Below are 26,912 nucleotides of genomic sequence, written 5' to 3' on the forward strand. Positions count from 1 at the left end.
CCCCCCGTCCCCCAACGGGCTTAGTTTAAAGCCCGGTGGAATAGGTCAGCCAGTCTGGCTGAGAAGAGCCTCCTCCCTAGGGGAGAGAGGTGGAGGCCATCTCTTCCCAGCAGCTCGCTGCCTCTCTCGCCAAAGAGCGGGCTGTGGTCATGAAAGCCAAAGCCTTCCTGATGACACCAGCGCTGCAGTCTTTGGTTGACCACATAGATCCTCCTGTCCCTTCTCAGCCCATAGCCTGATACTGGGAGGATCGACGAGAACACTACCTGTGCCCCCAGACCCTTAAGCCCTGCTCCCAAATCCCTGTAGCACCTCATGACCCGGCTGGGAGTGCTCCGAGCAGTGTCATTGGTGCCCACATGAATAAGGAGCATGGGATAGTGGTCTGTGGGTTTAAGGAGCTTTGGGATCCTCTCCGTAATGTCCCAGATGCGGGCCCCTGGGAAGCAGCAGACTTGCCGGGCTAAGGGGTCGGGGTGGCAGATTGGCCCCTCAGTCCCCCTCAGGAGGGAGTCTCCCACAACAAACACCTTACGTTTTGTCTTGGGGAGAGCAGGGGCAGTAGCTGCAGTTCGGCCCAAGTTGCCTGTGGGAGCTGGCAACTCAGCAGGCTCTGCTGGGGCAGCAAGAGGTGTGTACCTGTTGCTCAGTTCTGTACTCGATTTTGTACTCGATCAATTATAGATGAGTAATAATATATCTAAATTAATGTATTTATATTGTAAATAGCAATCATTGATTTGGAAGGAGTTCTTTGAGGTGTCTTTACTGGACTTTTTGAAGGGCTCTTGGTTGGACTCTTGAAGGGTTCTTGGCTGGAGTCATCTCAGGAGTCTTGGCTGTAAGTTTTTCTGGAGTCTTGTTTGCGTTCTTAAAGAAAGTGTCCAAGCAAGTTTGGACAGATGTTCTCCAGGCAAATGAGCAACACAGCGAACTTATTCACTGGTGTGGCGTCGCATTGGATCAAGTGTTGTAAGTCAAAATTGACGTCATAATATTAAAACAGTGTCAATTTATAAACGTAAGTCAAAACTTTGTAAGTCGAGGACTGCTTGTAGTATCGGTGAATTAAGCTGAAAATTTCTAGTGCATAGCAGAGGACACGTGCCATAAAGGCCACCCCACATCAAATTTCAGATCTCCATTTCAGAGTATGGAGGCACTGAGCTTCGCATAGAAAAAGTTTCTAGACTTTGGATATAGGCAAAACCTTTCTCTCTCCCTCCCCCTGCCCCAACTTCATTCCTGGAAATAATTTTATCACTGTGGCTCCCTCTACTTGCCTTACTATGGAGGTTGCAACATTGTGGTATTTTATAGGAGTTACTCCACCACAAGTAGCCCCACCATGTAGCCACCAAACCCTTTGGTCAGATGCAGTTTATGGTCATACCCAGGACTGACAGCAATTACATTGTTAGTCTAAATCTACAGTTCTCAACCAGGCAGCCATGGCACCCAGAGATGCTATGCAATCTTTATGAGGGTGTCATGCAGTATTAGCAGCTGAGACAGATACTTGACAAAGGGTGGTCTCTGGCTGCTTTTATTAAGTGGTACTACTTATTCAGCATTTACTTGATAGTGATGATCACTTTTTATGAAGTAGTAGGTGACCTTTTCTTTTCTTTTCTTTTCTTTTGTAGCATTGCTTCTGGAAGTACCTGATAGTGGATGAAGGTCATAGGATTAAAAACATGAACTGCCGTCTTATCAGGGAATTAAAACGGTTTAATGCTGACAATAAACTTCTGTTAACTGGTACTCCCTTGCAAAACAACTTGGCAGAGCTTTGGTCTCTGCTTAACTTCCTGCTCCCAGATGTGTTTGATGATTTGAAAAGGTAGGCCACAGTCTAATAGTTCAGAAACAATAATACAGTACACCAAGTATTTTAATTAACACATGTATTTAAGGTACATGGTTGTCAAATCTACTATATCTCATAATTCTGTGATGAAAAGAATTTTCTTTTTAATTTTACTTTCTGTAAAGACATCTTTCATACCTGTGGTGCTTTTCAAGCATAACCCTATATTTGGTGTTGAGACTGGTTTAGGTAATAAAGAATAATGTGCATGGAATAACTTGAGGGGGGGGCGGGGGGCAGTTATTTGAGCTGGAGGGCCGCTTAGAGTTTGGGTGAGCTGTCCCGGGCTGGGTCCACCCCTCCCCACAACTGCTCGCCAAACACGGAAATACAGCGTGGCACTGGGAATACGGTGTGGCATAGAGGAGGGGAAGGGGGGCCAGGAGCCATGGTTTATCTGGGCCTAGATGAGTTGGTACTGAACTGTTTCCTCTTCTCCCCCCGTTCCCCCAGGCCCCAGTCTCTGGTATGCAACGCAGCCAGGCCAGGCTGGTGCTGCACTGTGTTCCCACATGACGCTTTTGGCCGCATGGGTGCAGCTGGCTCAGCTCATGCCTGGCACGGCTCATGTCAGACCTGGCCGCATGCTGGGGACTTGGAGTCAGGCAGAAACCATGCCAGCTGCTCCCAACTATGCCCAGATGTCATGGCCCAAAGCACCATGAGGGAAGACACCACAGCACTGCATTAGCAGTGCCTGCGTCCCTACTAGACACTGGTCTGGCAGGACCTAGATAACCTGTGGCTCCTGGCCCTCTTCCTGCTGCACGCTCTCCCCCACCAGTAGGGAGAACCTTACCTGAGCTTTGACACACAGGGGTCAAGGCTATCTAGTCTGTGAAAGACCATAGGGTCAGAACTGCGCAGAGACAGCCTCGCCAGGCAAAAGCCTGGCCAGGAGCTCAGCACCCCCTTCTTTGATGCATACATAGGCACAAGGCAGGGAAGGGAGTGGCAGCTGCTGCTACTGCTGCAGCCAGTTATGTCACAGGGCAGAGAGAAAGGCAAGAGGTGCTGAAAGCCAGTTTAGCTGCAGGCTAGGTACAGTTCTTCAGAAGAGCAGCTGCATGTCATGTAGAATCATTTGGCAGGCCAGGTCCATCCTGTGGGCCATATTTTGCCCACCCTTAGAATAACTGCTTGTTTCTCTCTCTGTTTCTATAGCTTTGAATCCTGGTTTGATATTACAAGCATTACAGAAATAGCTGAAGATATTGTTGCTAAAGAAAGGGAGCAGAACATCTTGCATATGCTGCATCAGGTCTTTAATTTAAAATTGTTCTCACTGATATTTGGGACTCGTTCTAAAGTTTTACTGCACCATTAATACTGAGTATGCTTAAACTCCATTGACAAAGTATTGGAATAGATTTATTCTTGACAGTTGATATAAAGGCCAGACTTGTTTGTTGGTTTTAAAACCTTGACACTGTTGTACTTTCGTTACTTGTTGTTGAACCTTTTTAGTATTAGAAAGTCGCATGAGTGATGCATCTCTTAATAATATTTTTGTTTTATCTTCTGAATTGAGCAGAGAGTTCAGGAAATGAAAACTAATTAACTTTCATGTCTTTTAATACTTTTCTAATATATTAAGTCTTTAGTTTACCTTGCTTAGTTTCTAGCAATAAGATTTGTTTCATTTTGTAAATGACTTGATTATAGGAGTGCTGCTTCTGATATTTCACAAATAATGTGTTTGCTACTATTATAGTCATGTTCTGGTATTCTAGCTGTCTTTGTTTACCCCAGGATTGTCATTGGTTTGATTCCTTCTTCAAAGGCAAAACCAAACTGCTATTAAAATGGTATCGTTTCTTTAAAAAAAACAAAACAACAACAACAAAACAAAACAACCCAGTGCTTGAAAACAGTTGCTGCTCTCTTCCTAGTCTAAGTCTAAGGGAGTAATGTTTATCTCCCAGATATGTTATGTGGTAAATGAACAGATGCTTATTCTTAGCTGACAAAGATGTTAATGTAGTTAGGATGCTACTTTGTCATTGTGTTAAGATCAGGTCCACATAGGCCAGGGAACTGCTTTGATGTAGGGAGTGGAACTTGCAGAATAATTTGTTTTAAAATGCTTGTAAAAGTGACTATGGCACGTATTCACCTCTTGTAAAAATGTATGTTTTAAATCCTTAATAGCATCCTGTGGGTGGTGTTCACCAGCCGTCCCTGCAAGCTAAACAAGTGGGTCAGGGTGGTCCTCAGGCCAGTTCTAGTATGAGGCTAGTGCACAGAGTTAGTCTGCGGGTGTAGACTCCACATGCTGGATCCAGCCACCGCTTGGCCCCCACACCAGTGCGTGGGACCACATTCAGCCTCCAGAGATTTTAACACTATTGGCATAATGTATTCTAAATACTGGAAGGCACTCCCTTTCCCAGCTTTCTGTAGCTTATAATGTAGGACTTAAGGGGTGAATTAACTCTGCATCAAACAAATTGGCACAGTTCTATTGAAATCATGAAACTGCAGTGCCAGCTTAAAGTTTTACCCTTACTTCTTTAGAGATTGTGATATCTTTTTGTTTAAATTCTAGATTTTGACACCCTTCTTATTGAGAAGACTGAAATCTGATGTAGCTCTTGAGGTCCCTCCTAAACGAGAAGTTGTGGTGTATGCACCATTGACAAAGAAGCAAGAAACCTTCTATAAGGCCATAGTAAACCGGACCATTAGAAAACTGCTTGGGAACAATGAGGTACCTACTAATAAGGACTTAAATGTATAAAACCCATACTTCCTGTTAATGGTTCATGAATGCAGCTACCATAGCTTTGGTCCTGCAGTTGTAATTCCCAAAACACTATTTGTTTGTTATTAACCAAATCAGCTGTAATTAAGCAAAAGTTGGTGGTGGTGGTAGTGGCTGTTGTCAATGAAAATGTATGGCCGCTAACTTCAGTGAGAACAGAATTAAACATATATATGTGAACATAAATTTAAAGAGATGTTCTTATTGGCTAGCTGTAGCGCAAAACAAACAGAATGGTATTTTTGTATGTAATGGTTAACTGCCCCTCCTTTTACTTCAAGTATTGGTAAAAATGGTGCAATAAGCTTTAGGGCAGTGGATACATGTGCATTTCTTTAAAAAGTACAAAACATAGCAGATCTAAAAAACATGGCTCTAAAGCTAAGGACCTAGAAAGAAAGGGCAATTTTACGAATTTGTAATTCTTATGGTGTTTTCTAGTTTACTACCCTTAATAGATTTTAAACAGGAAGATTTCAGACAATAACTTTTTAGGTCAAGGATTAAAGATAGTTAACTTTTTAGACTGTAAATGCTGCAAAATGGTATGTTGCTTACAGTGTTTTCACTAACTGCATGTATATTGAGGGTGCTGGGTCAAATCTGAGACACCTTTTTTCCCCTGTGATCAACACTAGCTTCCTATCACTATTTGTATCATTTTCTACAGAAAGAAGTGGTTGAGTTGAGTCCTACAGGCCGACCAAAGCGCCAGAGTCGAAAATCCATTAATTATCGTGAAATAGATGAAATAACACCCGATGATATGGAAAAACTGATCAGCAAAATGCAGGAGGAAGTAGAAAAAGAGAGGTGCCTATTTAGAAACAAAAGGGTTCTTTTGAACATTTTCCATATGTCTACAATTGAACTTTGTAGTAGATTTGAAACTAAGTAACAAGACAAACGTCAAGATAAATGGAAAATATATGCCATGATACATTAACTTTCCTCCGTAGTCACTGCTTTACTAATTCTGAAAATCTTGAGTCATCAGGTAAACTGTACTGTACTTGTAGTGCATTGACATCTTGCTATACTAATAAGATTGTGTGTCTTTGCAAGGCCAGTGATAGAAATGAGCATTCCCATGGATTCAGAAGTTAACCTTAAGATGCAGAATGTTATGATGTTACTGAGAAAATGCTGTAACCATCCATACCTCATTGAATACCCACTGGACCCTGCCACACAACAATTTAAGGTACATATTGTGCAGCAATTACAGTAGTGTTAGAAGAAAAAAGTTAAATGCCTTTTAAGTGCTGGTGATTTGGCTTTGGACTAAATACTAGAAAGTGGTTTTATCTGTGTCTTCATATGGCAAAGTATCCCCAAATCCTACCAGTGTGATTCAGTCTTGTGAGAGGGAGTAGATGCCTGTTCAGTTTTTGCTGCCAGCTGCAAGGGACGTTGTTTCTTGTGATGTGTATGCCTTGGAACTAAAGAGCTGTGAGCTGGTGTAAAACTGGCCTTTTCCCATTTGACTCCCACAGAACTGGGAGAACAGCTGAGGACCTGGCCTTGAAACAGCAAGTACTTCTCATGCATTTGCTTTCAAACCTGAAAGTGTTGACTCCTACTATGAAATGTGTATGATAAGGGTTGTGTGTTCCAGAGAATACAGCCAAACCGTATTTTCTTCTAAACTGGTACATGTTACAAAATTACCATCTCAGGTCAGCATCTAACACTCGCTCAAAGAAAATATAAATATATCAAACATGCATTATGGGCACGTTTAAAAGTTTTATCTTAAATAAATAAGTTTGTAATAGTGCAGCATCGGAAGGAATTTGGGGTGAAAATAAATCATAAACTTTACCCTTTCTTGCACGTGGGTGCGCATGTACCTCCTGCAAAAAGCACCGCCAACGCTGCAGGCGGCACCTACGGGCGGCCGCTGCTCGCCACCACTCCACCCCCACCTCCCCCTCCCGCCACCAATGCTGCCAGCGGCATCTGCGAGTGCTCGTCACCCCTCCTCCCCCACCAGCCCGACACCACCATGGCTGCCTATGGGAGCTTACCACCATCTGCGAGTGGTCACTGTGCCCCCTCAGCCTCCGGGAGCACGCAGCGTTCATGACTTAATCCATCAATAATAACCAAAAGAGTACATTCAAAAGTAGTCTTCCAAATAAACACAAGCTTGACTTCTGTAGGGTTGAAACCATTATTATCACAGTGTAAGATAGTCAAATCAGCAATCTATTGTTGATACAACCTAACATTCTCTAGATGGGACAAGAATGGAATATAGGATTAGTCAGATATATATAAAATGCTGGAGTGCTGTGTAGCTAATTGCTTCTGCTGAAGGCCAGTGCCACATTGTTAAAAAGTGTTGTTGGTAACTAATCAGGGGCTGCAAACTTAAGCCAGTGCTTTGTAGCCTGAGGTTCAGCAACTTGAAGTTCAGTGTACTGACTGTCAACCCTGTACAGTGAGGTAGGAAATCTTATTTCTGCTTTGTGAAAAGTTCATTAGAAGCATCTTCCATTGAGAAACAGAATGAGAATCTTTCTCACCAGAGTGTTTTATTTATATATTTATATTTGTGTGTGTGTGTATAATAAATCCTTGATTTCATCTAAAAAAAAATTTTAATAAAAAAAGGTTCTAATTGGCTCTTATCTCTAGCACCCAAGTCAAAACCTTGGTTTGAAATGTACATATGCACAATTGCCCTTTCTTTTCTGTATTTTAAGGTTGATGAAGATCTAGTGAAGAATTCAGGCAAATTCCTGCTCTTAGACCGGATGCTTCCAGAATTGAAAAAAAGGGGACATAAGGTAGTTTTGTTTTCTGTATTTACATTGTAACAAGTGTTGCTTTTCATTTTTCCCCTCTGATAAGTATACTGAAGACTTTTAACTATTTTAGGTGCTGTTGTTCTCACAAATGACAATGATGTTGGACATTTTGATGGATTATTGCTATTTAAGAGATTACAGATTTAGTCGTTTGGATGGATCCATGTCCTATGCAGAGAGAGAAGAAAATGTAAGTAATCCACCCTTAAGCATTTAAGCTAATTGTACCGATTCATCTAAGAACTAATATGCAGCATAAAACCAAACTGCTCCAAAAGACAAAAAACTGTTTAATGGGGTAGTCGTGAGTGCGGTATCACTGGATCAGAAAACTGCAAAAAGTCTGGGGTATGCCTACACTGACAAGTACCCACCCAAATCATAGCATCTCATAGTTAGGGTTGGGAGGGACCTCAGGAGGTCATCCACTCAAACCCGCTGTTCAAAGCAGGACCATCCCCAACTAGATCATCCCAGCCAAAGCTTTGTCTAGCTGGGTTTTGAAAAGCTCAAAGGATGGAGCTTCCACCACTTCTCTGGGTAACCTGTTCCAGTGTTTTACTACCCTCCTAGCAAGAGAACTCTTTCTAATATCTAACCTAAACTTCTCTTGCTGCACCTTGAGATTGTTGCTCCTTGTTCTATCATCTGCCACCACTGAGAACAGTTTAGCTCCATCCTCTTTTGAACCCCACTTCAGGTAGTTGATGGCTGCTATTAAGTTCCCTCTCAGTCTCCTCTTCTCAGTTACCTGTCTTTCCTCGTAACGTAAGTCATGTCCCCCAACTGTCTTTGTTGCTCTCTGCTGAACTGTCCAACTTGTCCATATCCCTTCTGTAGTGGCAGGCCTAAAACTGGACACAGTATTCCAGATGTGGCCTCACTTGTGCTGAATAGAGGGGAATAATCACTTCCCATTACCTACTGCCAACACGCCTACAAATGCAGCCCAGTATGCTGTTGGACTTCTTGCCAACAAGGACACACTGCTGGCTCATTCAGCTTATTGTCCACGGTAACCCCAGGTCCTCTTCTGCAGAGCTGCTGCTCATCCAGTCATCCCCCATCCTGTAGTGGTACATTGGATTGTTTCATCCTGAGTGCAGGATTTTGTACTTGTCCTTGTTGCACCTCATGAGATTCCTTTTGGCCCAAACCTCCAATTTGTCTAAGTCACTCTGAATCCTAGCCCTACCCCCCAGCATATCTATTAGTCCCCCAGCTTTGGTGTCATCTGCAAACTCACTGTATGCCATCTTCCAAGTTGTTGATGAAGACATTGAACAAAACCAGCCCTATGGCCGATCTCTAGGGCACTCCACTTGATACCAGCTGCCAACTAGACATCAAACCACTGATTACTGCTCTCTGAGCCCAGTGCTCCAGCCAGTTTTCTATCCACCTTACAGTCCATTCATCCAGCCCGTACTTCCCTAGCTTGCCTTCGAGAGTGTTGTGGGAAACCATATCAAAAGCCTTTCTAAAATCCAGGGCATTCCACATCCACCAGTCTCCCTGCATCCACAGAGCTACTTGTCTCATCATAGAAAGCAATCAGGTTGGTCAGGCATGACTTGCCCTTGGTGAATCCATGCTGACTCTTCCTAATCGCCGCCTTCTCCAAGTGCTTAGAAATGGATTCCTTGAGGATCTACTCCGTGATTTTTTTCAGGGACTGAGGTGAGGCCGAGTGGTCTGTATTTCCCTGGATCCTCCTTTTTTCCTTTTCTTAAATATGAGCACTGTTTGCCCTTTTCCAATCATCCAGGACCTCTCCGGATCACCATGAACTTTCAAAGATGATGGCCAATGGCTCTGCAATCACATCAGCTGCCTCCCTCAGCACCCTCGGGTGCATCTCATCTGGCCCAGTGGACTTGTACACGTCCAGCTTTTCTAAGTAATTCCTAGCCTGTTCCTTCACCACTGAAGGCTGCCCACCTCCTCCCCAAACAGCTGCCTGGTGCAGTTGTCTGGGAGCTGACCTTGCCTGTGAAGACTGAAGCCAAAAAAGGCATCGAGCACTTCAGCCTTTTCTGCATCCTCTGTCACAAGGCTGCCTCCCCCACACTTTCCTTGATCCTCCTTTTGCTACCAACATACTTATAGAAACGTTTCTTGTTACCCTTCACATCCCTTGCTAGCTGCAACTCCAATTGTGCTTTAGCCTTCCTGACTTCATCCCTACATGCCCAAGCAATACTCTTATTTTTCCCTAGTTTGTCCAAGTTTCCATTTCCTTATAAGCTTCCTTATGTTATATAGCTCAACCCACATACTTGAGTGTGTCACTTTTTTTCATCCATGTTTTGTCATTGGTGTCAAGCCCAGCTTACCTGCATCTGTGCTGTCCTCTTTGGAACTTTTGTGTAGGGGTGTATCATATCATAGCAAGTGAAATTCATCTGGGAATCGGCCTGTGGAACCAACCACTTTTTCCCAGAACAGTCCCGAGTATAGAAGTTAGTTTAGCCTATTCTTGAATGCAGCCATCAGAAGCACAGCACACCGCTCAGTTTGGCCCATATGTGGTACTGTCAGACAACCATTGTAATGCACAAAAGAGACTGGAGGAACGGGCTTGAAGAGACACATATGCCTGATTTGGTACTTGGAGAAGCACCAACATGGTGAGAGACTATCTGCATTGGTGCCTGTACGTGGTACTATGAAGAGGCCTAGCCTTCCACACGAATGGACTTCAGTGCTCCCTAACCAGAACTCTCCATGGGGGCTTGATCCTTACTCAGACCTCTTGTCTGCAAGAGGCTTTCAGGTTCTGAGACTTGTTAATCACCACTGTGAGCAGTCACTTGGAGAGTTCCTGGTCTGTCCTATCTGTATGGCCTCTCTCTTTCCAAAGCCTCTCCAAGCTCTTGTGTTCCCTGTCTTCCAATACCAGAAGTAGCTGCCTGAATTCCACACGTCTTGTGCATTTTGGACGCAACACAATGTCATCTACAACATGCTTTCCTACTATACCATTTGTATGCTCAGGTTTTGTGTTGTGAAGACTTGCTCTTAAATTTTAAAGTACCTGCAATGGGAAGAACACCCCTCCTCCCCACCACCACCAGTCCATTCAGTACCCTTTTTTAATGTAAGCAGCATAATTCCCCCAGATGACTCCTGTTACAGGGACACAGCTTGCAACTTTTAGCATTTTTCATGTCATCCATCTTATTTGCAAGACCAGCAGTCCAGAGGTAGAAAGTAAAAAATTATCAAGGCAGAAACGGATCACATCTTGGTAAGTGGTAAGGATTTTAACTCCCTTCATTTAAAAAATGCTTACTTTCCGAGGACAGTAATTTGTCTTTGTGGTACAACAGAGGGAGTTGGAAAGTGCACAAAGACTGGGAAGAACGCTGATGAGCTGTAGAAGTAACTGCCACTAGAATGAGATCTGCAAACAATACTCCCATAACTACCACCACCTGTGCTGGTCTTACTGAAGAAGAATCAATTGGTTTGGACTTTATCACTGAATGATTAAGCAACTTAACTTCAAAGCTACAGGAAGCTCAATAGAACCTTTGCCATGAAACCTCAGTTGCCTCCCATGCTGATACAGCTCCCATGAAGGCACACTACCAAGGACGATACAAACCTCTGTGGAAATAACACTAACAAATTACCCACTAAAAGGGCCGTATAATTAATAGGCCAAGTCATAATTTTATTTTTATAAAATATATCATAGAAGATTTAGGGTTGGAAAGAACCTCAGGAGGTCATCTAGGCCAACCCCCTGTTCAAAGCAGGACCATCCACAACTGTATCATTGCAGACAAAGTTTTGTTTAGCCAGGTCTTAACCTCAAAGGATAGACATTCCACAACCTCTCTGGGTAACCTGTTCCTGTGCTTTACTACCCTTCTAGTGAGTCTTTTCTAATATCTAACCTGAACTTCCATTGCTGCACCGGAAACCATTGCTCCTTATTCTGTCTTCTGCCACCATTGAGAACAGTCTAGCTCAATCCTCTTTGAAACCACCTGTAAGGCAGTTGAAGATTGCCATTAAATCCCCTCTTAGTTTTCTCTTCTCCAGACTGCATCTTCCTTAGAGTTGCATGACTGTAGTCAGTGGCCATTTGGTGCTTGAAGCACTCAAGTGCCTCACTGAAGTCCAGGTATAAACGGTATAAGGCTGGGGTATCACTGGACTTCTGCTTCCTATCTTTTGCAGCCTTACACATCTCTGTTTGCTAGATTTGCTCTCAGTACTGCAGTGTTGTCCAGTGCATGTCAAGCTGAGCAGGCCACTTCAAAATGACCTGGTAGTGTTGGATGCTTCTATTGTAGCTGAAATCCTGGTCCTCGTGCACCTTCCAAGCACTAGCAAAGATTCAACTGTACTACTTTTTTCAGTCAGTTGCATTCTGGGAACAGCTGATTGGACTGACTAGGGCTGCATTTGCCCCTGTGAAATCAATTTATAGATCTTCAGTGCAGATATGATGAGCTTGAGCCAAAACTTGCAGCTAATTACCAGTGTCAACATAGCATACCTTAATTGTTTATACAACTGATGCTAAATCACACAGAGATTGGGAAATGGGAGAATGGAGGTATTATCTGTAGTTAATATTGTGACCAGAATGTCATGTTTAATTTGCTGATGCTTCTCTCCTTTTTTCCCCCCCCCCCCTCCAGTTTCTTAGAATAGCATGTCGCAACCCAAAAGTGGGTCAGAAGAACATGAAAGTTGTGAACAAACTTTAAAAATGGATTCTCCTTTAACCCTCATCAGTTCTCATGAAAACGTAACCGTTGTTGGTCTCATGGGGTAACTTGTTACCCTGCCCGCATGAACAAAAAGGAACCGGTGACAACAGTATAAATGTACCAAAAACTATTTATTAAGCATACAGATAGTTTGTTTGAAAGAGTATTTATGATGATTTGAACCCAAAATATTATTTAACTCGAACTATGAAAAAAAATTCATGTTTTGAAACTCTTAGAACAATTTGCTAAGTCTGCAGTTCACACCGTTTTCAAACTAACAATTCCAAAAACATTTCCTAACTGTTTTAACTAAGTATTGCATCACTCACAAAGCAGCAGTGATGTACTGTGGTGCACACAAATCGGTTATAATCTTTGCATTGTTTCTGGGTTTTGCGGTCATCTGTCCTTGGACAAAAAGCACAACATCCCCTTATGCTTGCAGAAGGTTCTACTGGGGTGCATTATGGCAATTTGTAATTTAGGGCAGTCAGACCAGACTTAACAAACTTAGACAGATTACATGTATCCATCATTCTTCGCTTTATTTGTCCATCGATCAACTCTTCTCCAAGCTCCTGAAAAAAAAAGAAAAGAGAAAAAACAAACGCCGTCTTCTTAAATGTGATCTTTGCTTCCAGTTTGCGTTGTGTCCTAGCCAAATGATGAGGCTGGCAATGGCAACCACATCCAACATATTAAAAACTAGTGTCATTGGCCACATGTTGGTTTTCCGTCTGCAGGTGGGCATACGGACTAAGTGGTCAAGGTTATCTACCCCACCCTTCTTTTATTTTTTTTATAGTCATGGATGATGTCCAGCTTTCTTTGCTCTCCACCCACTAACAGGTCATGGTGCAATGCTTAACAGCCACAGCACAACTTTGGACTTCTTTGGAACATAGGAAACTAGGGTGAGTTCCCCATTGAAAGGAAAAACGGATGAAAAAGTTTCCCTTCGATTTTTCTTGCATTTTTCATTTGGGATATTGGCCTTGTTTTTCTGAATCGTACCTGCATAGGTCAAGTCCTGCTGTAGCAGTCTTTCTGCCAAGGCAGTACTTGTGAAGAAATTGTGATGACAATATTCCTTCCTGCCTTGTACCAGGGATGAACCAGTTTTTCAATGGCCTGGGTACCAAGATTACCTTGGCATGGAGCTTCTGGTTGTTTGCCCAGGTAGATGTCTCCAGACAGGGGAACAATGTTGCTGCATCACTGCACCACCAAATTTTCAAGCCATATTTGGTAGGCTTGCTGGGCATATATTGCCTGAAGGGACAGTGACCCTTGAACGCAATTTGCTGCTCATCAGGTGTATTCCTGGAATATACCATTTCCTCAGCTGCTCCACAAATTGTGTCCAAATATCTCTGAAAGCAGCAAGCTTGTCCACAGCTCTCCTTTCCTCATGTGTCACCTTGTTGTCAAATCTCAGGTACTTGGCGATTTGACAAAATCATTTTAAACACATAGTGACACAGAAGCTAGAACACCCTGTGTGTTGCTCCCATGACTCCTCCAGTTCCTCGTGACCACTGTGGTATAGACCACTCGGCAGTAGGAGGCCAATGTAGGCTTTCAGCTCTCTTTCGTCTAGCTTTTTCCACTCCTTTCTATTTTCAGGATGGCTATCATTCCACTCCCTGAATCTTCTTTCTGCCTCTGTTTGTTTCTCTTATGATAATAGGACCTCTTGTGAGAGAAACAGGTGGAACATTTCCACCACTGTGTCTTTATTACTTTTTCTTGTTGGCCCAGCACTTAAGTGGGCTATGTTCTTAGCTGTTCTCTGGTGATGTATTAGCTGTGGACTTTTTCCCACGCTCTGCCATTCCTTCCTCTAAAGGTGTCATCATCTGCAGTGTTTTCTGGGGGGGCGTGGAAGTGGTTCTGCTCCACATCCTGCTGTAGCTCTCTTTGGTCTTCCATGGCAGCCCCGGGCTGGTCCTCTCCCCTTTCCCACTGAAAGTGTTGGCAGCACTTCTGCTTGTGGCACCAACTCCTCCTCACCTGAACTGGATGAAGCTTCCGTAGACACATGGTCTTCTTGCTCTGAACAGTCTCACATATCTGGAACAAAGTCAGCATCCTCACTGCCTTGGGATAAGATTTAATCAGTAGATGTGTCACTGTCTTCCCTGGCTACCTGTGCAAGACAGGCTTCAGCACCGAGGATGAGAAGAAGGCACATCCTGGACTGCAGGGGAAAAAAAGAAAAATTTGATTACTGCTGAATGCATGTAAATAAGAGTCAAAGACAAGCCTGTCCTCCTATGCTGTCACAGAAGCAATTCTGCCCTGCCCTATGGCAGTGCTGGTAGCACCCTCTCCTAGGCACAGAAGCCAAAGACCAGCATCCACCCTTTTCTGGAAAGCCAAATGTAGGTGGATGCTGTTTGGAAACCACGCATGCAGGGGCTTATTGAGAGCAGGTAAAAGGGGCATTGAGGGCGGTGTCAAGCCCTTACTGTTGAAGGGGATGGCATAGTGTACACTGTATTACGGTATGCTGTTGTTCCGTTTCTTCTCTGCTGTCCCTTTGCTCCTTGTCCTCACTTCCAACAAAGGCAGGGCAAACTAGCTTGTATGTTATGAAAGGGGCAGGTGAGGTGGAGTTTTGCCATGAGAAGAGAGAGCAGAAGTGGATTTGGGGGTGACAGGGGTTGGGTTGGTTTGGTTTGGTTTGGTTTGGTTTGGTTTTTTTGGCAAAGGGCAGGGTGTTTTGATGACCTTGCAGCCTGCAAAGAAAGTGGTTAGCAAAAGCATTCATCACATCTTCTGCAAAAGCAGAGTGGAGGATGGCCATCCATTAGTTACCATGGATACCTGAAGTGGACATGAATGAGGTGTGAATGAATGCTGACCTTTCAGATGCATCCACCAGAAGTGGCCAAACAGGTCTAGGCCTGTCATTTATACAAAAATTGGATTGGGGTAAGTTGTTACCCCATATGGAAAAACACATTCATGCCTGGGGTAACAAGTTACCCTGGGCAGCTTTTCATCCGCAGAGAGCAAACCATTCATGTAAGCTGGCTGTTCTTTGGAGATATTGTCACTGGCGCCGTAGTGTACAATGTCCTAAAAAGAATTTTTTGGAATTAATTAACTTTAAGATACTGCACAACATGTGTGTCTGGGGTAGGAAATTACCCCATGGGAATGTATGAAGGTTAAAGGAGAAAAATGTGGGGAAACCATGGCTTTTCCCTTGCCGGGCTGGCAGAGTTCCAGCCTGAGAGGGGCTGCTTGGGGTCGCCCATGGTCCACAGCCTTCCCCCTTCACCCCACCAATCCCATACATCCACCCCCCACTCCCTCCCCACCCCGCCCCACACACTGGAGGGCAGGGGGCACTGGGTCAGGACTGGTCACTGATGTTTTACAAATGGGTCCAGGTACAAAAAAGGTTGAGAACCACTGTCTTAGAACACAACTCTGCCCCTGTAGAGAGACGAGGCAACTGTACATATACTTCTCATTTACACTGAAATCTAATTAACTATTTTTAAAGCCTTTTATTCTGTTTTCCAGATGCAGAAATTTAACATTGAACCCGAAGTCTTCCTATTCTTAGTGAGTACACGGGCTGGAGGTCTGGGCATTAACTTAACTGCAGCAGACACTGTCATCATTTATGATAGTGACTGGGTAAGTTAAACAGTTTTTCAAATGTTTTACGTGGTCAAACTTTTTTAGTATGTTGCTACATTTTTTGTTTAGCAGCTTTCCTAGGTTATGGGCTATTGTACTTTTATAGATTACCAGGAAAAATTTTGTAATAAACTTAGTGTTCCGCATTTTTGGTTTTTACTGAATTTCACTGATAAACTACGTGACTTTTTTATTGAAGTCATTTGGTTTTTACTGATTTACATCCATTTTTCAGTTCAAGTCCCTGTTAACTGGCACAAGTGGGGAATGGAGGGTGCCGGTAAGCTAAAAGTGCCAGTTATGGCATAGGTTTCCAGCTGGGGAGGGAGCACGGTGGTGACGGCTGTTCACGGAGTGGGGGGAGGAGGGGTGGCAATGGTCATGCTGGGGCCAGGGTAGGGTGGCTGGAGCCACTGCCTTGGGACATGGGGCTCTCGGCTCTGACCCCAGGAGGAGCTGTGGGAATTGCTCCCAGGTTGGGTGGGTCCTAGCTGCACTCTGGCTGCGGCCCTGCCCCAGGCACTGGGAGCTGCAAGCCCCACCAAGGGGCAGGCAGGAGAGCCCGGACCTGCTCCCTGTGGCAGGTGCTTTACCTGGCCACTCCTGAATGGGCCCATGGGGATGGACCTGATGCCGGGGGGCGCAGAGCTCCCAGCTCTGACCCAAGGCGAAGCTAGAGGGGCCAGGTCAGGGTAATGGGGCGGGGACTGTGTGTGCCCAGACACCGGGACAACTCCTTCCTCCCCCCCAAACGCCAGGGCAGCCCGGCAGCAGACTGTTGCAGCAGGGGGAAGGGGCACGAACGCGATCAGGGAAGAAAGCAGTGGGGCATGGCACTATGTGCGCCTTGCCATTGAAATTCCAGTTAATGAAGTTTTCTGGTTAGTAAAATCCCTGATAACAGGGATTTTACTGTATTTATTTTTATGAAATGCCATCCCGATAGATGGTTTGTGTTGCAGCACTGAAGCAATTCTTAAATGTATAACTCTCACTCCAGATACACAATGGATCCAGTCAGATTAAACTGTGTTTAATATCGCATCGTGATTGGCTCACGTGACAAACAGGTGCTTAGTGCTTCTGTTTAATGTGGGGCTGAATAAAAACATACACGGGGGGGGGAAAGTAAAAGATGAGTAGAAAGTGCAAATCTCTCTGTGAATATAGCCATAAAAATCAGTGTTTAGAAGTTTTCAAAAAGAGTAAACAGAAAGATGAAGAGGAAGATGCATTGCGCTGCAAGTACTGTGGCATTGAAGTCAGTTCTTACGCTGACAGGGTAAAAAAAGATGTAGAAAGCAAGCAATACATTTAAAATTAAAGAAGAATGTGAGATTAGGGGTAAACAGGCCATATCTGGAGCCTTTAGCAGGGCATTAATGAAAGAGAGAACCCAACACGACTGTGTTTAATGATTTTGTGCGTGCTATTTGTTTTGCTGGGCAACCACTTTCTCGCAGAAGGATCGATCAGTGACTTTGCTGCTGGACAGTATTGTTGCACAAAAACTCTTCCTAATGCAGACAGCCTCACTTAAGTACCTGAGAGAAAATGACGAAGCTGTAGTATTTAAAGTGATTGAAAGAATTAATGGAAATGTGGTGTCTAGTTTGTTTTTTTGATGAATTCCCTGACGCGTTGGACCACCCGAATTTGGTCTTTTTGTCTTCATTTTTTTTATTTCAAAGCCAAAAACCCTGCATTCTCACCCAAGGAACTTTGTGCAGATGTGACATTCATCCCATTTACTGATACCCCAAGCATTCAGGCAGCAGTAAATGCAGTGTTAGAGAGGTACCAACTGACTTGGGGGAAAATGTGGCCACCACTAACACGGATTCTGCCTCCTAAATGGCTATATTTTGGATTTTAAACTTCATTGCAGAACAACAGGGAAGTTTTTTTGCCTCCCTACTTGCCATCTGACACCTCCAGGGAAGCAATTCTACCTTATCTACACATCAAAGAGCTACTCAACACAGCTCACAAAGACACCCTCATGGACCCAGAGGTACAGACTTCCATCTTCATCTCCCTCTATGCAAAAATGAAATTTATTTCCTACCTGCAGGGACTTCTTACCATCGTGTACCAACTACACTTTTCCCAGAGTCTTATGAAGGGACTTTGATCCCGAAAGCTTGCAGAAAAGGACAGTTTTCTTGCCATTTTCCAGTTGTTCTAATAAAAAGTATCGTTTTGGAACCAAGCGTTCTAGTTTTTTGTATGTCCTATATGGCTAAGCTTTCATGGAAGAAAAAATTCAATCAGAAACCAGAGCTATTATGAGTTACTTGTCCCACTCATTTAATGTTGCACTATCATCAGCCACAGCTATTGAAGAAATGAGAGACATAAAATCTTTCATCATTGGATTTGGGGCTGTTTTAAGCATGCAAACAAGCTGAAGGCTTTGTTTTATGAAGTGCAAGATGACTGCAAACTTGACTGCCGATTTACTGACTCCTGTTGTGCCACATCAGTGAATGAGTTTCTACCTGGCTGCATGTCTTGTAAATAAGGCATGGACTGTGCTAATGTGTGTGTTAGATCACCCTGAGTTTGTCAGTGCTAAAGCAGAAACTCTGAAGAAAGAGGCAAATAATCTCAGTGGACACCAGATCCTGCACACCAAGGTCACGTTCATTGCTGAGAACCTGGATTCACTGTCTGAAACTCTAAAAGCAGTGGAGTTCTCCCCTGCTGCCTTCACCACGACATTTTTTAATACAGATGTTCACCACATACTGACAACTAAAATATCATCTGAATTGAACACAAAAGCTACAACAGAAACATACGGTGAGAAAACGCAACAGTTTCATTAAATCCTTCTGACCTCGGAACACAAAAGAACCAAAAAAGCTTTCAAAGACTTCAACATTATTCTCTGTGGAAAATAGCAGGTGACTATAACATGTAATTTGAACCCCGACGATTCATTATGGAATGTCATCCAGGTGTTGAACCCCTTCCTCAAGATGAATTTTGCAGCAGACTATGACCGCTATGGCAAAGTGTTTCAACCATTTGCCACCAAAGATGAAATTTCACATCTTAAAAGTGAATACACTACCTACATGAACATGCCTGTCCCTGACGATGTGGAACTGGATGTGCTGGTTACTTTCCAACTTTAGTAAAATTGCACAACAAGCTTTGAGTGGTAGCCCCCAGATCAGTGGATGCAGAACGCTTATTTTCAAAACTGGACTACATCCAAGAGAGCAAGAGGCTGAATATGAGTGAGGATACACTTAAGAAAACCATGTGAGCCTATGCAAACCAGGATTTCTGGAAAAATGATTAGTTTTGATGGGACACAAAAATTAGTTTGTATATAAAAAGTTTAGCCTAACCTTACTATTCTTTGTCCTTTTTGTAATAATTCAAAATCAGTTCTGAATTGCGAGGTAAATATGCAAGGTAAGTTCACTCTCATGTGATCAGCATAGGCACCCCTCCCCCCCTCCTCCCCCCCCAAACCAGGATTTCTGGAAAAATGATTAGTTTTGATGGGACACAAAAATTAGTTTGTATATAAAAAGTTTAGCCTAACCTTACTATTCTTTGTCCTTTTTGTAATAATTCAAAATCAGTTCTGAATTGCGAGGTAAATATGCAAGGTAAGTTCACTCTCATGTGATCAGCATAGGCACCCCTCCCCCCCTCCTCCCCCCCCCCCCCCCCCAGGGAAGGGCAGGGCTATGGGGAGGGAGGCATGGCACGACCTGTCAGCCACTCGCTGGGCTGCAGCAGGGAGCAAAGCGGAGGGAACTGTCAGTGCATGTAGGGCAGGGGAGCGCAGCTCTTGCTGTCACACACCCCAAGTGGGCTGGGGGACTGTGCCAGGCTCTTCCCAGGGGGGCGCATGCCCCCGGATCTGCACGTGGGACAAGAGCAGACTCCCGCCTGCACCGATAACCGGGAAGAGCCCAGTACCTGCAGCAGCTGCACCCTGCTAAGCACCAGGAAGAGCCCCAGGCTGCAGGAAGAGCAGGCTGCCGCCTGCCCCAGCACTGGGAAGAGCCTGATGCCACTGCTGGCTCCAGTCCGCCACAGCAGCAGGCTACAGCGAGAGCAGGCTGCCGAGCACCAGGAAGAACCCTGTGCTGCTGCCAGCCCCGGTTGGCAGCAGCAGCCTGCTCTAGTCCCACATGCAGATCTGGAGGCACGCGCCCCTCTAGGAAGAGCCTGACACAGCCCTCCCGGGGTGCACATAGCAGCAAGAGCTGCACCCCCACGCCTGCACCCACTGATAGTTCCTCCCACTTTGCTTCCTGCTGCAGCTCCAAGAGCAGCCAACGTGCTACACCGTGCCCATCGCCCCCACCCCTTCCCTAGTCCTAGACTTACTCCAGTCCCTATCTCCCTCACTGCTGCAGGAACGTATTATTATTTTCCCCAATTTTAAACCAATGTGGTTGGGTTTTTTCTTTTCTTCCTTTTATCCCAATTTCAACCTGGTTTTTATGTTTGGAAGATAAACCCTGAAAAATTCCCAGAATTTTTTAAAAATAAAAACCGAAAATGCAGAACACTGGGTAAACCAGGGGTGGGCAAAATGTGGCCCTCCAGACCATTATATCCAGCCCACGAGGCCCCTAAAAAATTTAGAAAATTAATAGTTATCTGCCCCTGGCTGCCTGTCATGCAGCCCTCGATGGCTTACCAAAACTTGGTAAGTGGCCCTCCGCCTGAAATAATTGCCCACCTCCTGAAGTAAACTTGGACTACAGCTTATATTTAGCGTGCAATAATAGTTCAGCAGTCTTTCATGCTCTTCACTACCTAATGTTCAGCAGGCTTTCATGCTCTTCACTACCTAATGTCATAACTATGATAGCTTTGAGCCAACTCATTTGTGAAAGATAGATAAACAAATTTATACCATGTCTCAAAGTACTTTAGTAAAAGGCTGGTTTCCATGATAACTAAATAGTTGGTTCCATCATCCATTTCAACTGTAAAACCTAACTTGTTTTTTCAGTTTTATTAATGCAATTAATTGTGCACACTCTCCCCAGAAATTGAAATGATCTCTTCCTCTTTCTGCAGCATGAAAAATGATACATTTTCAGCTTGAAAGCCTGTAGAGTCAAGTGAGTGAAAGTAAAGTCCATTGTGCATCTTTATCAACAAAGTGATTTTTTTTTTTTTTTAATCCCTTTAGAATCCCCAGTCTGACCTTCAGGCCCAGGACAGGTGCCACAGAATCGGCCAAACTAAACCAGTTGTTGTGTATCGCCTTGTAACAGCAAATACTATTGATCAGAAGATTGTGGAGAGAGCTGCTGCCAAGAGGAAGCTAGAGAAGCTCATTATCCACAAAAGTTAGTAAATTTACTCCACTTTTTTTGTATTACTCCATTAAAACCCAGTCGAGAATTCTTGCCGCTGTAGCTTGTTGCTTTTAGTGATCCTAGTCAGTTGTGAAAAACTTCTCCTTTTCTTTTCAAGAGTCAAAAGCAATCTCTTTTCTAAAGGCATTTGTTAGCCCATTGTAGCTGATTTCTGCTGCAGATTTAAAGTAAGACTTTTCAGGCTTCAGAAGAACTAAGGGTCATCATGCCACATCTGATGACCAGGGAGAAGGAGGAAGGTTTGCTTTTCAGGAATCAAAAATGGAAGGGAGCCAAGCAGTAAGGTATTTGAGTTGTTAAAGTAGTTGCTGGGGAGTTGTAGATAAGTGTCAGCCAGATCAGCTTCCTGGCTGATCATTTTTCACCTTAAGGGAAAAGAAATGTCTGACTGCATTGGATAAAATTTGATTATTTTTTTTTAATTAAAGAAAAATATATTTAAATGTAACTGAATTTTAAAATTTGTAACCTGCCCTATATTCTGCCCTCCCCAATCTAATGTGTGTCCTACAGAGAGGCTGCCTGTGGCACCTGTGTTGCAGCTTGGCCAGCCCAGGTCTAAATAATAAACTAGTGCTAGTTTTGAGTGAGATGTTGAACTAGGCATCTTTTTATTATTACCCCAGTCTCTTTTTATACTCCACTTGCTATCATGGTGCTTCTGTCTGCCAGCGAGCTACTAAGATTTCATGGTCAGTTAAAATATGAGAAAAGCATCTTTCAGGAATGTCTTTGCCAGAAATTCAACTTTTGGTCTAGTTTGCACGTAGAGCCAAAACGGGAAGAGTCATTTGAATGCATCAAGGAATCAACCCATGAAATGGTGAAACCATCCAGTACAGAGTTAAATATGAAAGGAGAGAGCAATAACACGGGACAGGTTGCCAAGCAGACTTACCAATTTCATTAAGCAAATACTTGTTTAATTGTTTACTAACCACTGCTAAGCCCAAATTTCAGTGGCTTCCTTTAGGAACCCTTGCCTCAATGCCTGGGGACCCTAGTAAAGGTTTAGGGAGGACTGCTGTGATCACCTAACTAAGTAATCTGATGGTACCTTCTTGCCATAAATATAAAAAGCACGTAAAGTTAATTCCATCCTCTTTTGACCCTGCAAAGATGCTTTAGACATGTTTTAATGGTATCTAGCCCCACAGCCTTCTGAAACCAAAATAACTTGAGTTCAAATTTGTTACAAACCAGCAGAGCTGTGAAATCTTAGTGTCAAGATCCTTTTCATTTTATTTGTTCTTTATCTAAAAGGAGGATACTTAAGAATCTTCATTAAAAAAGCCCTAAGGTATTTTACAATTGCATGGATCGGGCTTGAAGTAAGGAAATGTCAGAGTAGAGTTAAATTATATATGCAAACTTCTCTGCACACCAACACATATTATGACGGTGTCTTTATAAGAATTTTCTCAGCATTTCACATATTTCTACCATCCTAGATGCATTCAGTCTAACACCATACTGCTACTAATCTCTTCATACTTCACAGGTGATAACTACACTCTCCCTTCCTGAATAATCTCTCTCTGCACCTCCCTAGGTTGCCTTATACTACTGCATTTTATCTTCATAATACCTCTTCACTCCTAATTCACAGCCCCTTTGTTTGCATTTACATATGGAGTCTTTTCTCTGCTATTTAACTCAGTTTGCATCTGTCTCTTGGATCAAAGGAAGGGCACTTGCTGCTGAATAAGCTTTCAGGCATTTCTTCCAATTATACAGCTAGTCCAGTAAAAAGAAACCTAAAAAATCCTTGCTTTTTATACAACAGTAACATATTAAATATGAATACATTACTTCATGTGAGAAGTGTATGTAGTTAAGTAGTAGAATCATTTAAATATTATATGTATGTTACCCAGAGAAATAGCAAAAGCTGTGTTAGTGGATATTTGTAAACCAGACCTGAGCAAGGGCAGAGGAAGTGGCTAAGGGAGGAGGTGAGATTGAGCAGCTGCATCTGTAAGTGGCAGGGTTGGGCAAGTCTAGTGATAACAGGAAGCTACAATGTTAGTCCCCCTTGATTTGTCTGCTTTTCTTGTCTTTGTCCCCAGTTAACTTTGGCCAGTTGGAAGTAATCTTATGTTTTTGACAGACCTTGATAACCGATCCAAATGATGGCTGGTTTTTTTGAGTCTGTCAGTACTTACCCACGAGTATCCTAGTATTTCAGATGAGTCTGGACCTCTTGTTTTTATAACATCAGTACTTAGATGTCTAGTAACGAGTTGCTTAGAAACTTCCCTTCTATTTACACTCAAATGTATTGGATATTAAGAAATGTTAGTCTGAACAGTTGCATCTTATTTACTAAATATATTGAGAGAAATTAGTCTCTAATAAATCATAAGCATCTTTCACTGCTTCTCTGTTCTGTAGTTGTAACCTTCCTTGCTTTTTCAATCAGCTAATGTTATAATGGGAACAAACGTCAACCTTCTCCATCTAATTTTAATTGCAATGTTTTTACTGTAAGTAGAACTAATACCTTTTCTGTTGTGTGCGTGTCACTGCTCTTTCCAAACCATTTCTTTGCATGCCAAAATTAGTGACAGGTGTACATGTAAGAGTTCTGTGCAATGCTGTATTTTTTTTTTTTTTTGACCCTTCAGCTTAGTAATAATTTAGGCATGTTGTATGTATTTGGATAAACGGTGAAGCACAATATTCACTATGTGCTGTTGTATCGATGTGCAGTATGTCCAAAATAGTTGATTATCTGTTTTTTCAGCACATGTTAAATGTGTCAGTTTACAAATCTAGTGGCTGCCTTTTATAGATTTTCTTATATGGGGGGTTTTCTCTCTGCATAGATCAGTTTAAAGGTGGTAAATCTGGGTTAAGCCAATCAAAGAGCTGCTTGGATCCTCAGGAATTAATGGAATTACTGAAATCAAGAGATTACGAAAGGTATGTTTCCACATTTTGTTTTATTCCCCACCCATCAGCTCTCAATCTGTGGAATGTAAGTAAGTGTCAGATCACCACAGTGGCTCTGCCCTTTTCATGATGTTAAATGGCATTCAGGTCTGTGCCAGAGGAAAGGAAGGGAGGTCCTTGGGGAATTCTGATATTGTTACAGGGTGTCACTGGCGGGGTTACCCTGGATTTCTGTTCACAGCTGGCTCCTCACTCCCCTTTCACTCACCTGCCATGCCTTGGTGTTAAATAATTGCAGTAAGTTGCCTCACCCCAGAGAGGGTGGTGATTTAAAGCCAGGTGGCACTACCTCATCCTTATATGTATCATTACTGACAATGGTTGGGTCCAGACCCTCTTCCAGGGCCTCAACCTTTCTTCTTCCTTTCAAGGTCCCACCTTGCCCTGGCCAACAGTCCTAATTCTGTCCCGTCTGTGTCTCAAACCTAGAACCCTTGGTTCCATTGGCCAATGAATCAACCTCTGGGCCAGGTCCCTTAGTTCTCAGCCTTTGCTGCCCTGATAAGTCCCAGTCTCAAGGCAAGCATTCACAACCTGCTGAGGGTCAATTTCTGCAGAGTCTCTTGTCTCCATACAGTGCTTTGCTACTTGGCCTCTATATCACCCCTTACGGCCATGTCTGTTCCACCAGTTGTTATCAACAGAGATTTTTAATAGACTGCCCTGCCATTTTGAGCTACCAACAAAGTTGCAGACATAATGGCCCCCTTGTTAACTTTTTGGGCTCAACAGAAAAAAAAATCTACACAGTTTACCGCCAGTGAGATCCATATGTCTTCAGGTCCATGCCCCGTGTGCCCCAGGGCTCTGCTAGCCAGCTTCTGGGGTGTCTCCCCTCTCCCCCTCAAGGGCAAGTCAGTCCTGGTTCTGCTACTAGGCCTTTCCTCTCTCCCCCTGGCAGGGACTAGCTTTTGTACAGCCAGGCCTATCCTCCTTTCTGGTCACCTGACCACCCCACCCCGCCTTACACCAACATAGGAAGTTCTTGTTCGCAACCTGCAGTCTCAAGGAGGGGTGGGTATGCATGTTGTCCCCAGCTGCATATTTTCACTCCTGCCTTGAACGGTCCTTATCTTAAAGGGACCAAGTTCTGTAGCTCTGTTCCATGGTCTATACCCTGTTACAGTATGGAAAAGTTTGGACTGCTGAATTAGTCCAACTGTAACTTGGTTTTACATTGTATTATTTTCTCTTATTTCTGTAGAGAGGTTAAAGGATCCAGAGAGAAAGTAATCAGTGACAAAGATTTAGAGTTACTGTTAGACAGAAGTGATCTTATCGGTAAGTAAAGCTTATTTGGTCTGTCTTTCCTGTTTGACAGTAAAATATATCTATATGTCTGTGTCTGTCATCTGGAGTCTGTTGTCTGGGGTCTGTCATCTATCCAAAATCTGACATGGGTAGATATTTCAGTTCCTATACTGCCAGAAACTGTGGGGCACCCCTCAACAAATATCATATTAAATCCCTATAATGAGTATTCAGCATAAATACAAAGGGTGCTGATGTGTACGCTTGCCTCTTACACTGACAACTTAAGCTAGTTAAGAACATTTTTGAGGAGCAGTGGGGAGTAGAATGCCAGTTCATCAGAACAAACTGCTCTTGACAACGGGTTTCTTTTAGCAAATTTCCCATTTCAGAATTTTTCCAAAATACAGTAAAAGCCATGTTATCTGGCACCTTACAAGCCGGCACGCTCTACTAACTAGCATGCTGGCTTGTAAGGTAAAGTGAAACCGGAAGTGCCAACCATGGCACTTCCGGTTTCTCCAAGCCCCCATAGCCTGAGGCAAAGCAGCCTGCACTGCCAAGCCCCCACAGCCTGAGGGAATAACAGTCTGCGTGGGGCCCGCCTCTCTGTCCTGCAGGGCCCACGGGAGGGTCAGCAATGTTGCAGGAGGGGTGGTGACGCCCCAGACGCAGCAGGAGAAGCAGCGGCCCAAACAGGTAAGGACGCCTGTTCGGGCTGCTCAGTTAACCGGCATATTTTGTTATCCAGCATCTTCCATTCCCAGGGGATGCCGGATAACAGAGCTTTTACTGTATTCCATTTCAGCATTTTTAGCTACCTTCCGTATTTTGAAATATAAACTACATAAACTACTTAGTTTTAAATGTGAAACGCATATACTGATGACACATTTCAGTGGACCCAACCCATTTTTTTTCCAAATTGCAAATATTTTGAGACTTTTTTTAAACTTCAGTAGGCATGGGAAACTTTAACAACTTCCCCATGATGGGTAAAATGCTTCCTGTCCAGCTTTGTTCATTAGTAATATTTTGACCTGTTGTGTGTTTCATTCAGCATCATTATATTCGTGGGTACCATTTACCATACTTAAGACAAAGATAAATCGCCACAGGATTTACAAATGCAAGTCAAAGCCTGTGTCCAAAAAAACATTTGCCTGATTCTAGTACAGTGTACTTCATCTCGTATAGCTTTGGGACTCAAAATGGGCTATATGCTTATTTAGTGTATGTATTTATCCAAACTTAATGTAAACCATTAATTCTCATTAAGTTCATAGCCTTGCCTTGGTATTAGCAGCCCTGAAACTGATAGGATTGGCTAAGATGTTGCATGTTTTGCTATGAGTAAGTCACAAAAGAACATTTTGTTATATTACCAGAAGAATTTGTCTGGGTGTACAGCACGTTGCCGTTAGAGCTAGATTTTACTAACAAGTCTGCAATTTAACTGCATGTGTCTAGGAGGAAAATTATATGTAAAGATTTAAAACT

General features: G+C 43.4%; 1 protein-coding gene across 1 annotated transcript in view; it reads left to right on the forward strand.

The window, feature by feature from the left end:
- Positions 1–26,912, forward strand: part of HELLS (helicase, lymphoid specific) — a 50,690-nt gene that overhangs the window by 20,868 nt on the left and 2,910 nt on the right. The window contains exons 9-19 of the mRNA XM_025193197.1: positions 1,647–1,843; positions 3,035–3,131; positions 4,419–4,580; positions 5,305–5,447; positions 5,700–5,838; positions 7,346–7,429; positions 7,521–7,640; positions 15,721–15,837; positions 21,017–21,176; positions 24,035–24,131; positions 25,366–25,442. Of these exons, the coding sequence (XP_025048982.1) occupies positions 1,647–1,843; positions 3,035–3,131; positions 4,419–4,580; positions 5,305–5,447; positions 5,700–5,838; positions 7,346–7,429; positions 7,521–7,640; positions 15,721–15,837; positions 21,017–21,176; positions 24,035–24,131; positions 25,366–25,442 (1,393 nt within the window). The remainder of the gene's footprint in view (positions 1–1,646; positions 1,844–3,034; positions 3,132–4,418; positions 4,581–5,304; positions 5,448–5,699; positions 5,839–7,345; positions 7,430–7,520; positions 7,641–15,720; positions 15,838–21,016; positions 21,177–24,034; positions 24,132–25,365; positions 25,443–26,912) is intronic.

Source organism: Alligator sinensis, unplaced genomic scaffold, assembly GCF_000455745.1.
Source record: "Alligator sinensis unplaced genomic scaffold, ASM45574v1 scaffold1277_2, whole genome shotgun sequence".
In the NCBI taxonomy this organism is placed as follows: domain Eukaryota; kingdom Metazoa; phylum Chordata; order Crocodylia; family Alligatoridae; genus Alligator; species Alligator sinensis.